The following is a 12,660-nucleotide window of genomic DNA, read 5'->3' as shown; positions in this document are numbered from 1 at the left end:
TTTTGATCATATTCTATTAAATTTTATTTAATATATAAAGTTAAATCATACCAATTATATTTTTTGAAATATTATCTTTTTCTTTTAATAAATTTTTTTTTTTCATCTAGTAGCTCTTGTTATAATTTTTACATATTTTATTTTGATAATATTAAATCTAATTTAATTGATTTCTAATATAGTAAATTAATAAAAAAAAAAATAAAAAAAATATAATATAATGTAATAAAATATAACACAAAACACAAGACATTATGAAAATAAAGAACTGTTTTGATAGTATAAAAAAAAATCATATTTCTCAATTATTTTAATAAAATACACTTAACATCGTACAATTTTTGATTTGGTGCTTTATGCATGTTATTCATGAAATAATTGCAATTTGTTATCTTTTTATGTTATATATATTTTTTTAATTTAAGTTTTTAGTTTTTTTTTTGAAGCATTGTTTTTTACTTTATAGATTAAACATTAAAATAATGTTTATTTAATGCTTTTGCGCTTTTCTTATTCAAATAATGTTACTAACACTAATGAAGGATTATATAGGTCCTAACGGGTCGGCAGTTCCTGCCCAAGTAAAAGAATCTGGTTCACAATCATATAAAATTGAGTTCTGCCCTAAAATTGTTGGCGAACATAAGATTGCTGTTAGTTATCTTCGAACTCCAGTTGCCGGATCTCCATTTAGTTGCAAAGTGTATGATATCAAAGCTATTAAAGTGAAATCAGTACCTAAGGGCACTGTTGGACAACAAGTTACTTTTATTGGTAAATATATATTTATATATATGCATTTATCATTGTAACGCTTAAATTTATTTATTTGGTAAATTTTAGTTGAAACAAGTCAAGCTGGTCCAGGCAATTTAGAAGTTACAGTAAATGGTGGTCGAGTGCCAACTTCTGCTCAAGCTCAAGGACCACATACTTATGCGATATCATTTACACCTCGTCAACCAACTGTTCATACTGTACATTTACGTTTCAATAATCATGACGTACCAGGTAAAGTAAACTGTAAAAGTTTAAATTTGTTATTTTTTTGTAATAAGCTTATAAATATTTGATATTTTTTAAAAATAAAATTATTTGTTGTATGTAAATAGTGAAATAAAAGCTTAAATTCAATTCAAAAATATCTTATAAACTTTTTTTATTCTATTTTAATATGAAATTGTCATATTATTTTTGTTGTAGGTTCACCATTTACTTGTTCCGTTTCTGAAGCTGCTAGAGTGGTGGTCTGGTCAGCTACTGAAGATAAAGTTGCTGTCGGTAAAATAGCATCATTTGCTGTTCAATGTGAAAGTAGTCCTCAAGTACAAGTTCTTGCACCTCTTAGACATTCTTTACCTGTTACTCTTATACCTGCCACTCAACCATCAACTCATAATGTTCAATTTACTCCTGTTGATGTTGGTAAGCCTATATTATGTTTTCTAATTATTCAAAGTCATTAATATTTTGTTATTATTTATTATATTATGATATATTTTACTTTTAAATAGGTGACCATAGTGTTGAAGTTAAAGTAGATGGTATACATGTCGAAGGCAGTCCATTTTTAGTTAAAGCATATGATGCTTCTAAAGTTCGAGTTACAGATATTAACACAGGGTTTGTGGGAAAACCTGTCAATTTCAATAGTGAGAAATTTTTTTTTTTTATATAAAATCAAAGAGCTAACATTTTTGTTATTTTAGTTAATGCTAGTGAAGCTGGTGCCGGTAATTTAGAAATTATAGTCTCAGTAAATGGAGTTAATGTTCCAAATTATGTTCAATCTGAAGGAAATGCTAAGTTTCGTGTCAATTTCAAACCCCGAGATGCTGCTCCCCATAGTCTGAGTGTACGCTTCAATGGTGAACCTATTCCAGGTAATATAACATGTGCTTAATATAATATATAATATTAAAAAAATATTAAAAATAATTTATTATTGATTATTCATTATACAGGGTCTCCATTAACTTGCAGAGTATTGGATATTGATCAAGTTGCAGTAACTGGAAATGGTGTCCGATATTGTGCTATTAAAAAGACAGCAGACATTAAAATAGAAAGTCCTGATATATCTAATGATACAAATTTCAAAGTTAATGTTTTTTCACCATCTGGACAATTGATCGATGTTAAAACAAGTATCATGGCCAATGCCATTGGGGCATATTATACACCAAATGAAATTGGTAATTTTTAATGTCAACATATCATATGAACCAAGAAAGCATTTTATAAGGTATAGTTTTAAGTTTATAATTAATCCAAAAATTTCTAGGAAGACATATGATAGAAGTTTTCATAGAAGATCAGCCAGTTGATGGTAGCCCATTTGCTTGTCACGCATATAATATAAACAATATAAAAGTTACAGGACTTGATAATGCTAAAGTAAGTTTTTAACATAGTATATTTTATTTTTATATATGTACTCATGAAGTATTTTTACAAAGGCTAGTAAACCAGTTACCTTCAGCGTAGATGCTACAGAAGCTGGAGAAGGCACATTGGAATTAGTGGTTAGCAGCCAAAAAGGCACAGTTAAAGCAGAAGTAGTTGCTTGTTCAAGAGGATTATACGATGTAACATTTGTTCCTCATAATGCAATTCCACATTTTGTTAATATAACATTTAATGATGAAATTGTACCAGGTAAAATAAAAAAATTAAAGTTAATAATTGTATATTAGGCTCAAGTTTGTAATCACTATTCACTAAATGGTTTTTTAAATTTTAATTTAAAGGAAGTCCATACAGCTGTGATGTTGTTGACTTAAATGGAGTTAAGAAAGGGGTATCTGGTTCATCAATAACTGCGTTCGGCGAAGGATTGCAACGAGTAAAACTCGGTTATCCAGCTCGTTTCGACATAAATCCACACATTGCTGATCATGGATCTATAAGTGTGATTGTAAAAGGTTTGTGTTGATAAATGACCTTTTTAAACAGAATTTTTCAATTATTATGCTATTGTAATGTTAAAATTATTTTGAAATTAGATCCTGATAATAAGACTATACCTGTTAATTTACACAAACACGATAGTGGATTATATCGGGTAACATATCGGCCATCTATTGTTGGTGTTCACATAGTTACAATTACACATCGAAATCAGCCAATTACCAAACATCCTTGGAAAGTTCAAGTCATAGATTCTGAATCAGTCATTGTTAGTGGACTCAATGAAGCTATTTGCAATAAACCTACATCATTTAAAGGTAGAAAAAAAACTTAAATAAAATAGCTATTGACTGAATTATAATATTTTTTCTTATATTATATAGTTGATACAAGGAATGCTGGTAAAGGAGAATTATCTGTGGTAATTAAAGCAGCAGGCCGTGATGTCAAACTAAAATCTTCAGATGTGGAGTCTAATGGTATCTATCAAGTAGCATATCAGCCTGTAATACCAGTACCCCATTATGTTCATGTAAAATACAACAATTTTAATGTACACGGATCACCGTTTATGGTGAATGTGCGAGAACAAAATCCATCTACATCAGCTGAACTTCGAGCTGTTGGTCTGGGACTTTACCAAGGTATATCTAACAAAATGTCAACTTTTATAATTGACAGTGCTGGTAAGTCCAGTCATGAATTTGATGTTGTTATTACCGGAATGCAACATAGTGCTGTACCAGCCCAATGTTATCAACACAAAAATGGTATGAACTTGATTGTCGAATTTACACCTCCTAAAGTTGGTGAGTTTTTACTGTTTTTTTCTTAATTTTTATCATTAATTTTAATTTAATCATTATTTTTATTTTATTCAGGACAGTATAATATTGATGTCACACACTTTGGTAAGCATTTAAAAGGATCACCATTTACCAGTTATGTATATAATGCTAGTAAAGTCAAAGTCGACAGTCTTCCAGAGAAGAACAGTGCAGTTGTTCATAAACCAATGTCATTTAAATGTTAGTATGCAGTAAAAACTAATTTTTGTTATAGAACTTAATTAATTGTGTTTGAAATTTTTAGTATTACGGAAGAATGCTGGGTTGGCTGATTTCACAGTTACTTGTCTTGGTCCAGATAATGAGGATGTTCCAGTAGATTTAAAATCATTCAATGAAGATATTGATGTTGTTCAAATAAACCCCTCAGTACCGGGAGATTATATTTTTAACATCTGTTATGGCAAAGATCATATAACTGAAAGTCCATTGAAGGTGCATGTTGCTGATCCAGGAATACCTCGAGCTTGGGGTTCTGGTCTTGTTAAAGCTCTTAAAGATGTTTCAACAAAGTTTTATATTTCGGCATTGGGCACATCTTATCATGCCGTTCCTGTAGTTAATATACGCAATGGATCTGAAATAATACCTGTGACAATTAATCAATCTTCAAGTGGTCATGAAGGAGATTATGAAGTCTTATTTATTCCAAATCATATTGGTTTTTGTGAAATAAATATTGTTTGGAATGGAAGACATGTTGGTGGATCACCATATAAGTGTATGGTTGTCGATTTGACCAAAGTGCTGACGATTGGTGAATCAAATTTAAATAGCCGTATTATACTTGGAGTTAATGCTCCTACAACATTGACATTTGATACATCAGTAGCTGGCCCTGGTAAACATTTTACATCTTGTTAAATTGTTATTTAAAATGAATTATCATATATATTTTTTATATTACAGGAGAATTAGATGGTCATTTAGAAAGTCAAGGAGGAACAATTGTTCCAATAATGATAGATCATTCTGGTGATAATGTCAAATGTGTATTAACACCGCACATATCCGGCCCACATGCTCTGTACTTGAATTATGCTGGATTACCATTACCAGGTTCGCCCTATCCTGCTTTAGTAGAAAGTGGAGCTGCTGGTGTGCGAGTAGTATTATCTGGAAGTGGACTGTCTACAGCTACTTGTGGTCAACAAGCAGAATTCATAATCGATGGATCACAAGCAGGGCCTGGTATGTTAATACTATTATTTTCATTTTAATGTGTTTTTTAAGTTGTTATCACGATTTTATTATTTTATTTAAGGTAATCCTGTAGTCACCTTAGCAGGCTCTAGACATGAAATACCAGTCAATGTCGAAAAAACAAGTGAAAATGTATACAGTGCTATTTATACTCCCGTAAGTCCAGGCGCTTATTTATTAAATGTGCTGTGGGGTCACAGGTAAATAAACAGAATTATTTTTTTTATATATTTTTATTACCTATAATAATATATATATTTTCTCATTTCAGGCAAGTTAAAGGCTGTCCTCTTAAGGTAAATGTAACTGGTGTTTGTGATGCCAGTAAAGTTCTATGTACTGGGGATGGTCTAGGTATTGGTACAGTCGGAAAAGATATTCGAAGTTTTATTGATACACGAAGAGCTGGTCCAGGTATAAATGATAAGACATCTATATTTTTATGTAAATCATTCATTAATGTCCGTGCATTTTCAGGAGAGTTAAGTGCTCACTGTATTGGACCTCATAAAGTTGCTTACTGTGAACTCTATGACCATGGAGATGGTACTTTTACACTGAATGTGAAACCACAAGAATCGGGTAGACATACACTGACTGTTAAATATGCCGGTTAGTATAATAAATAATTATCATAAAAAAATAGCAGCTATATAGAACTACATATATTTTAAGAGAATTTCATTTTTAGAATTACTTATCATTATAATTGAAACAATTTTTTAAAGTTGTAATTTTATTTATGTATCAAAAATTTAGGTGAAGATGTACCGGGAAGTCCTTTTACTGTTCGAGTTAGTGGTGCACCAGATGCTAGTAAAGTTAGAGTGTACGGACCTGGCATTGAACACGGTGTATTAGCAATTTTTCAAAGTAGATTTATTTGTGATACTCGTGGAGCTGGTGCTGGACAGTTAACTGTCAGGGTTAGAGGACCCAAAGGTAAAGACCAAAATGCTTTATTATACTTTTAATCACATTTCTCAAATTTATAGTTTATCTTTTATTTGCAATGCATTATTGTTGGTAATTATTTTAAACTCGTATATTTCAGGAGCATTCCGTGTAGAAATGCAGCGTGAAAACCAAAAAGATCGAACTATATTATGTAAGTTTGATCCAACAGAGCCTGGCGATTATCGAGTAGAAGTAAAATGGGCTGGGGAGCATGTTCCTGGATCACCATTTATGGTCATGATTTTTGACACACAAGAAGAACTTAATCGCTTTTTACAGGTAAATTACTCATGTGGTAATGAGTTTTGTTTTAAATATGTAACTATTAATTTATTTTATTTCTAATTTTCCTATTTTATTGATGATTTTAGGGTAATCATTCACCAGCAGGTTCTGATCTATATAGTAGTGTTAATTACTCATCAAGTTATGCTCATATCACACCTTAAACTTTGTTACTAGGTGAATAATATATTTTTTTTTTTTTTGTTAAACAATTTTATTACATTAAAAATAATTGTTTTTAACTAGGATTATTGGTAAACAAATCCGTCCAACTGACTATTGATTTTTTTTAAATTTATATTATATTTATTATTTATTTAATATTTAATTTTTTTTTATTATATTTACAAATTAACTTATTTAAAAAATCAAAATTTAGTACTATGTGCTTGTTATATGTCTTCCATGTATTATTTAACAAAGTCCATAAATAAATAAAAAAAAATGTATTAATATAATATTTTTGTCTAGTTATTATTTTCATTTGAAGTTGGATAATTTTTTGTAAGCTTATTGTTTACAAATTACCACATGTTTTAGAAACATTTATTCATATACATTATGTGTTGTTACAGTATATGCAAATGCACAAAATAACAATAAATATTCAGATTGTAATAGATTATGCAATTAATAGTTGAATGCATTTCAACAATAAAATTAATAAAATTATTATCATATGGGATTGAAGATAAGTTTGTATTGAGCTAAAATAATATATATATAATGGGCACAAAGATAATTTTGTAAAAAAATTATTTACATAAAGATTAATATGAAAATTTCAAACTTGAATTTTTATCTAAATAATATTATGATAGTTGTATTATTTTGTTAAACAATTAATACAAATTAATACAAATATTAGTTAATGTAAGTATATTTATTAATTTTGTATTTATATGTAAATAACAGTTTTAAAAAGTTGGTACTACCACAAGGAAAAACCTTGAAAACAAGTTACTATTTGAAAATGACTTAAGTCTTTGAAGTTACAAAGATTGGAAATTGAATAGAACAATATGCTTAAGCTTTTCAATAAACATGGGTACAAAACTCATCATTTTGATCCATCAATTACTGCTGTCTGTTATTATAGTCTGTTATAATATATATTATTTTTTAATAATCCATAATTTTAGATCTTAGTAACTTTTGAAAATAGGTATACATGCAAAAACCAGATGATATTCATTTAAAACTACAATCTTAAATAAAAAATACTGATATTATGGAAAGCTAAAGTTCAATTTTTATTGGAAATTGTGAAGTGGAAAACGCATGCACAATAGTTGCACAGATGAGGAGGACTCATCATTATGAAACATGATGTGGCCTCAATTAAGGTTAAGTTGTAGTTAATTAAATAGTTAATCAGTCAATATTATCAAACTGAATTTATGTATCGAAAAGTATACAATGTCCATCAAATGTATACAATATTGTTGTAGATGACACAATTTAGAATCATAGTATGAGGAAAAAAAAGTCCATTAAATAATTTCATTGAATTTTCTTTTTATTCATTTAAATAATACTTAATTCTAATATAAATTACTATATTTACAAATATAATTATCATTAATTAAGAATCTACAAATATAACTTTTTTTAGAATACAATATTTTTTTTTTTGTTTTTCATATAGGAGTATAATTTTCTGTAATCAAGTAGTTTAAAGTTTCAACTTGCCCGAAAAGGCGAAAAAATCAAAATGTATTAATAAAACAAAATGGCTTCAACATAAAATGAGATCGTCGATCTTACGAACTAAAAATAATCGTTTTTATGGCAGAGATAAATGGGCGCAAAAAAATGTACTGTCTTCGTATAGTAATAATAACAATATAACCAACGCGCAATACGAGAAAGAAAATATGTAAACGAAATAATATTATAAAATAATTTAATTAATGTCGAGTTTTTATCGTCGCCGTAAGTAGGTTCGTAGATAGTATTACATAATATTATTATAGGAAGTGTGTCTAGAGTTCTATATAATAACATAATATATATATATATATAAATATATAAATATATAAATATAAAATATATTTATATATAATATATAGCAACGTAACAATGTAAGATTATTATATAAATATATTTTTTATAATTTATTAATTAAAAAAAAAAAAAATAATAATAATAATAAATAAAAAATCTATCATTTTACACAATAATATAACTGCTAGAACTGCCGCAAAAAGACTTAAAAAAAAAAAAAAATTCTGAAATTTGATGTTGGATCTCGTTTTTCATTTTTGTTTTACATTACATCGTAATAATATCATACATACATACATACATATATATATATATTATTACATAAATTGAACAACAGAATGTTTTTATATAACGAGAACGAGAATATTATATTAAGTGAATACACAATAATAATAATATATTGATAATAATAATAATAATAATAATAATAACGTAATATTTGTGGTTATTATATATTATTATAAAATCGTACGAGGCGATGATGATCGCTTGGAAAACAAAAGACGAAAGAAAGAAACGAACAAACACATTATATAATATTCATATACATACATATATATATATATACGTTAACGTGTTATGTTATTACCTATATATATGTATATATGGTCAACCGTACACGAACACAATCGTTTCGGGCGGAGAGGAACGCGACGAGAACACCGTCTTGTGTTACAGGTATGTTTGTTGTATTATTGGTATTGCGATCTCATCTGCTCGTCCGCTCGGATGACGATGTCGGTATTACGATACATATACATATATATTCATATACAAGCCACATATATGCGTACAATATATATATTATTATTATTATGACTAAAAAATCGTATAAAGCGTTTGTTTTCACGAGTACAATAATAATAATAATAATAATTTATTAAATTATTAAAAACAAAAACAAAAAAAAAAAAACATATATGATATAACCACATTATATATATAATAATAATAATAATTTATATTATGAATGTTTCCGCGAGTGTCGCGCGCGCGCGCTCGCCGATGACGACTGGACGACGACGACGACGATTTAATAGATATAATTTATCAACGCGTTAAATATTATGACGATTTGTCTTGTATACATATGCGTAATATGCAGAGAGAGTTAATCTTTAAATGGGTAGAGTGGAAATTTTCGATATTCTTTTTTTTAGTGTGTGTGCGGTTTGTGAGACGACGGTGGGAGATGGAGCGAAAGAGTACACGTCCGATCGAGAATGAAAACGGACATGACGTGACATAGCGATTCTCGGTACGTAAATATCGTGGTAATTACTTCTATGGGCCTGGTTAAACAATTTTAATTTGAGATGGGGGAGGACGGTCTGGACCAGAAAGTTCATCCCCTTCGGCGCGCCACTGAACGTTTGTGTCGACAAGAGCAGACTGACGGGTCATCGGTTCACTTCCTAAACACTGTTACTGTACAGGCTATATTTTCGTTATTATTATTTGAAAAAAAATCGTACGTCTGTGGTTTCGTGCAAATGCACTTCGCGTACGTGTATCAAACGTCCGTGTACGTATGTAGGGAACTACCTGACGAGTTTGGTCACTGGGTAGTAGGATGTGACGCGTGTGTGTGATCGTCGTCGTCGTGCCCGCCACATGATGACTTGTGCGCGTTACGAAAATTTGTGTAAAGGTATTACGTATTACGACTCACGGGAAGGAAAACCACAATAGAAAACGGCTTCGTTTCGTAAATGTTTTTATAATATATATATATAATAATATGTAAAAACGGGGTAATTGACACTGTTCGTTTTCAATAACAAAACAATAAAAATTGTCTTACCTACCTAAAATATTATTATTTCTCAGACTAGATAGTATTATTTATTATTATTATTTATTTAAATAAAAAAAAAAAAAAAAATGTTTTTCTTTTTATCACCTAAATTATTATATTTATTGCTGAGACGTTTTGTCATAATAATATTATATATGTCTAAAAGTAAACATTTTATTTTATATAATTTATACATATCGCGTGGAATATGTTTTTGATTGTTAAAAAGAAAATTTAACGAGGATCCCGTTCGGTATAGGCCCTAGGACGTTATTTATTTTAATTTAATAGGAACTTAGGGATGCAATACAATTAAAAACACAATGCGGAGAACAACTGGCGGAGATGCCCGAAACTAAATTTACGAACACAATGCTAATCATCAAATATAACGTCGAAGGAATTATTTAAGTACATTGAACAGATCTCGTTGAGTTTATATTATGACATAATATTATCACAAGGTTTAGTTTTAATAATGTTATTCCTTAACAGTTTCGAAACGAGGCATAAATATCAAACGAAAACGAAAACGTTAAATTAAAATATATATCCTCAGACTGGACAGTCTCGTACAATTTGAGCAAGTGAATTTTGTATGAACTGAAAACGTTGAGAATGTAATTTGTGATCCTCAGTTCTGGATATTAAAAAAAAAAAAAAAAAAAAAAAAATGAAAAAAAAAACAAAACAACTAAACAAAACGATATAATAAATCAACGTGAGATTTTAATCATATTAGAATTTATGCCTCTCCGACACTAACTATACACTACCATGCCAATACTTTGTCGAGTTTTTTATAATATAATATATTTTTAAATTTTAGAAATACTATATAATAATCAATATAATATTTGAAACGCAATATTATTAATACACAATAATTAAATATATAGTATATAATATCATAGAATCACGTGACGCGCACCGCAGGTCAGCCTACCAACAACAGTCGACAATAATATTATAGTGTAGGTCAACACTACGTCGCACTGCGTTAAAAAGATTTTATTATTATTATTATTAATTATTTTTTTTTTTTAACAACAAATAATTACGGTAACGTTTAAATCTATAATATATGCACATCGTAATAATATATAATATTTTATATTCAAATCATTGTTCTATGATCGCGCGCGAAATATACGTTTGTTTTTTAATTAAGATTTTTTTTTTTTTTGTCTTTGAGCTTGGGGTTTTCATTTTTTTTTTTTGCGCGCGCAAAACGTCGTTCAACACGCGCTCTCGATGTACCCGACGGAGTGATGCTGCTGCTGATGGTGATGGTGATGCCTGACGGCGCCGGCCATCTGGGCCTGACGGCGCTTGTACGCGTGGAACTCCTCCTTCATGGCCCGGAGCCGGGCCTCGACGCTGTCGTACTTGGCCTTCTTGAGCTGCGTGGGCGTCCGGGACCGGGACGGGGACGGCGTGCACGCGACCGTCGGCCCGAACAGCGCCGTCTGCTGGAGCAGCTCGGTGGGCGTGGGCGTCAGCGGGAACACCGGGTCGAACTCGTACTGGTCGTCCACGCTCAGTGGCGGCTTGTCGCTGGCGGCCGTGCTACTTCCGCAGCTGTCGGCGCTTCCGCCGGCGCCGAACAACAGTGGCGGCGGCGCGCCAAAGTCCATCCAACGTCCGTCGGCGTAGAACAGCGACGACGGCGGCGGCGGCGGCGGCGGAGGGTGCGCCGGCGCGGGCGGCGGGGGCGGCGGGTGTTTGTACGGCGGCAACGGTCCGGGCCGGCCGCCGCCCGGGCCGCACCATTCGTCCAGCACGCTGGCTGCGCCGCCGGTCGGGTGTTGGTGTTGCAGCGTGCTGGACGTGGTGTTCTTGGAACCGAACCCGCTGGAACTGGAACGGCTCTCGGGCGACCGTTCGCTGACCACGGTGGTGTTGTTGTTGCTGTTGACGGTGCCGCCGCCGCCGTCGGACGTGAGTTCCGGCGCGCTCCGGGCGTACCGCATGTGCTTGGACCGATACCTGCCCGGGTTCGGGTGATACCTGGGACTGGCCGGCTGCAGTCGTTGCATCAACGTCCGGTGGTTCTCCTCGTGAATGGCCCTGAGCGACGGAAGCTGTTGGCTGTACCGCTCGTGCACGCTCCGCAGCGTCGTCCGGTCGTCGGCCACCGTCGCGGCGGGTGCCGTGTGGGTGGGCGCCGCGGGACGACGGTCGAAGCCGCCGCTGCCGCCATACGGGGTCCGCGGGTCGCACACCGTGGCCACGACCACGATGGGCCGGCGGCGGTCGTCCACCGCAGGCGCGGGGCCTGACCTCGGCGCTCCGCCGCTGCCGGCGCTGCTGCCGCTGACCGTCAGCAACGGTTGACGGCTCCACGTCCGGTTGGAGAAACTCGGATGGGACAGGAAGCCGCCGTCGTCGCTGCTGCCGGACGACGAACCGCTGCCCCGCCGGCTGGACGACCTGGAGTCGGCCGCGCCGGTCAACACGAACCGGCCGTCGGCCGACCGGGAGATGCGGCCGAGACGGCGGCGCGGTCGTTGGCCGCCGCCCGGCATGCCGTCCACGCAGTCTTGGCCGCCGCCGCGGTCCAGGAACGAACTCGAACGGGACGGCCGCGCCACCATGTTTAGAACGACGTTGCATCCGCTGCTCAGACTTGATATTCGGGTTGATCTAGAT

General features: G+C 33.5%; 2 protein-coding genes across 12 annotated transcripts in view; one reads left to right on the top strand and one right to left on the bottom strand.

Moving 5' to 3' along the window:
- LOC114127245 (filamin-A) overlaps positions 1–7,927 on the top strand; it is a 24,727-nt gene extending 16,800 nt beyond the window's left edge. For 3 of the 6 annotated variants that reach the window (XM_050199873.1, XM_050199870.1, XM_050199881.1), the window contains 20 exons: positions 553–774; positions 844–1,011; positions 1,204–1,425; positions 1,515–1,652; positions 1,710–1,883; positions 1,965–2,195; positions 2,285–2,397; positions 2,460–2,658; positions 2,751–2,924; positions 3,006–3,227; positions 3,294–3,719; positions 3,792–3,938; positions 4,003–4,599; positions 4,668–4,949; positions 5,023–5,161; positions 5,233–5,375; positions 5,439–5,573; positions 5,721–5,903; positions 6,016–6,197; positions 6,290–6,663. In XM_050199873.1, the coding sequence (XP_050055830.1) occupies positions 553–774; positions 844–1,011; positions 1,204–1,425; positions 1,515–1,652; positions 1,710–1,883; positions 1,965–2,195; positions 2,285–2,397; positions 2,460–2,658; positions 2,751–2,924; positions 3,006–3,227; positions 3,294–3,719; positions 3,792–3,938; positions 4,003–4,599; positions 4,668–4,949; positions 5,023–5,161; positions 5,233–5,375; positions 5,439–5,573; positions 5,721–5,903; positions 6,016–6,197; positions 6,290–6,367 (4,175 nt within the window). In that variant the 3' untranslated portion in view covers positions 6,368–6,663. Of the gene's footprint in view, positions 1–552; positions 775–843; positions 1,012–1,203; positions 1,426–1,514; positions 1,653–1,709; positions 1,884–1,964; positions 2,196–2,284; positions 2,398–2,459; positions 2,659–2,750; positions 2,925–3,005; positions 3,228–3,293; positions 3,720–3,791; positions 3,939–4,002; positions 4,600–4,667; positions 4,950–5,022; positions 5,162–5,232; positions 5,376–5,438; positions 5,574–5,720; positions 5,904–6,015; positions 6,198–6,289; positions 6,664–6,778 lie in introns of those variants that run through there. The other 3 variants (XM_050199878.1, XM_050199876.1, XR_007603843.1) reach the window with 3 other exon arrangements.
- Positions 7,702–12,660, bottom strand: part of LOC114127242 (protein turtle) — a 108,027-nt gene continuing 103,068 nt past the window's right edge. For all 6 annotated transcript variants that reach the window (XM_050199887.1, XM_050199905.1, XM_050199896.1 and 3 more), the window contains one exon: positions 7,702–12,660. In XM_050199887.1, the coding sequence (XP_050055844.1) occupies positions 11,247–12,660 (1,414 nt within the window). In that variant the 3' untranslated portion in view covers positions 7,702–11,246.

The sequence above is a fragment of the Aphis gossypii genome, chromosome 1, assembly GCF_020184175.1.
Source record: "Aphis gossypii isolate Hap1 chromosome 1, ASM2018417v2, whole genome shotgun sequence".
Taxonomy (NCBI): Eukaryota; Metazoa; Arthropoda; class Insecta; order Hemiptera; family Aphididae; genus Aphis; species Aphis gossypii.
Note: the sequence above shows the minus strand (reverse complement) of the source record. Positions and strands in the feature narration are given on the sequence as shown.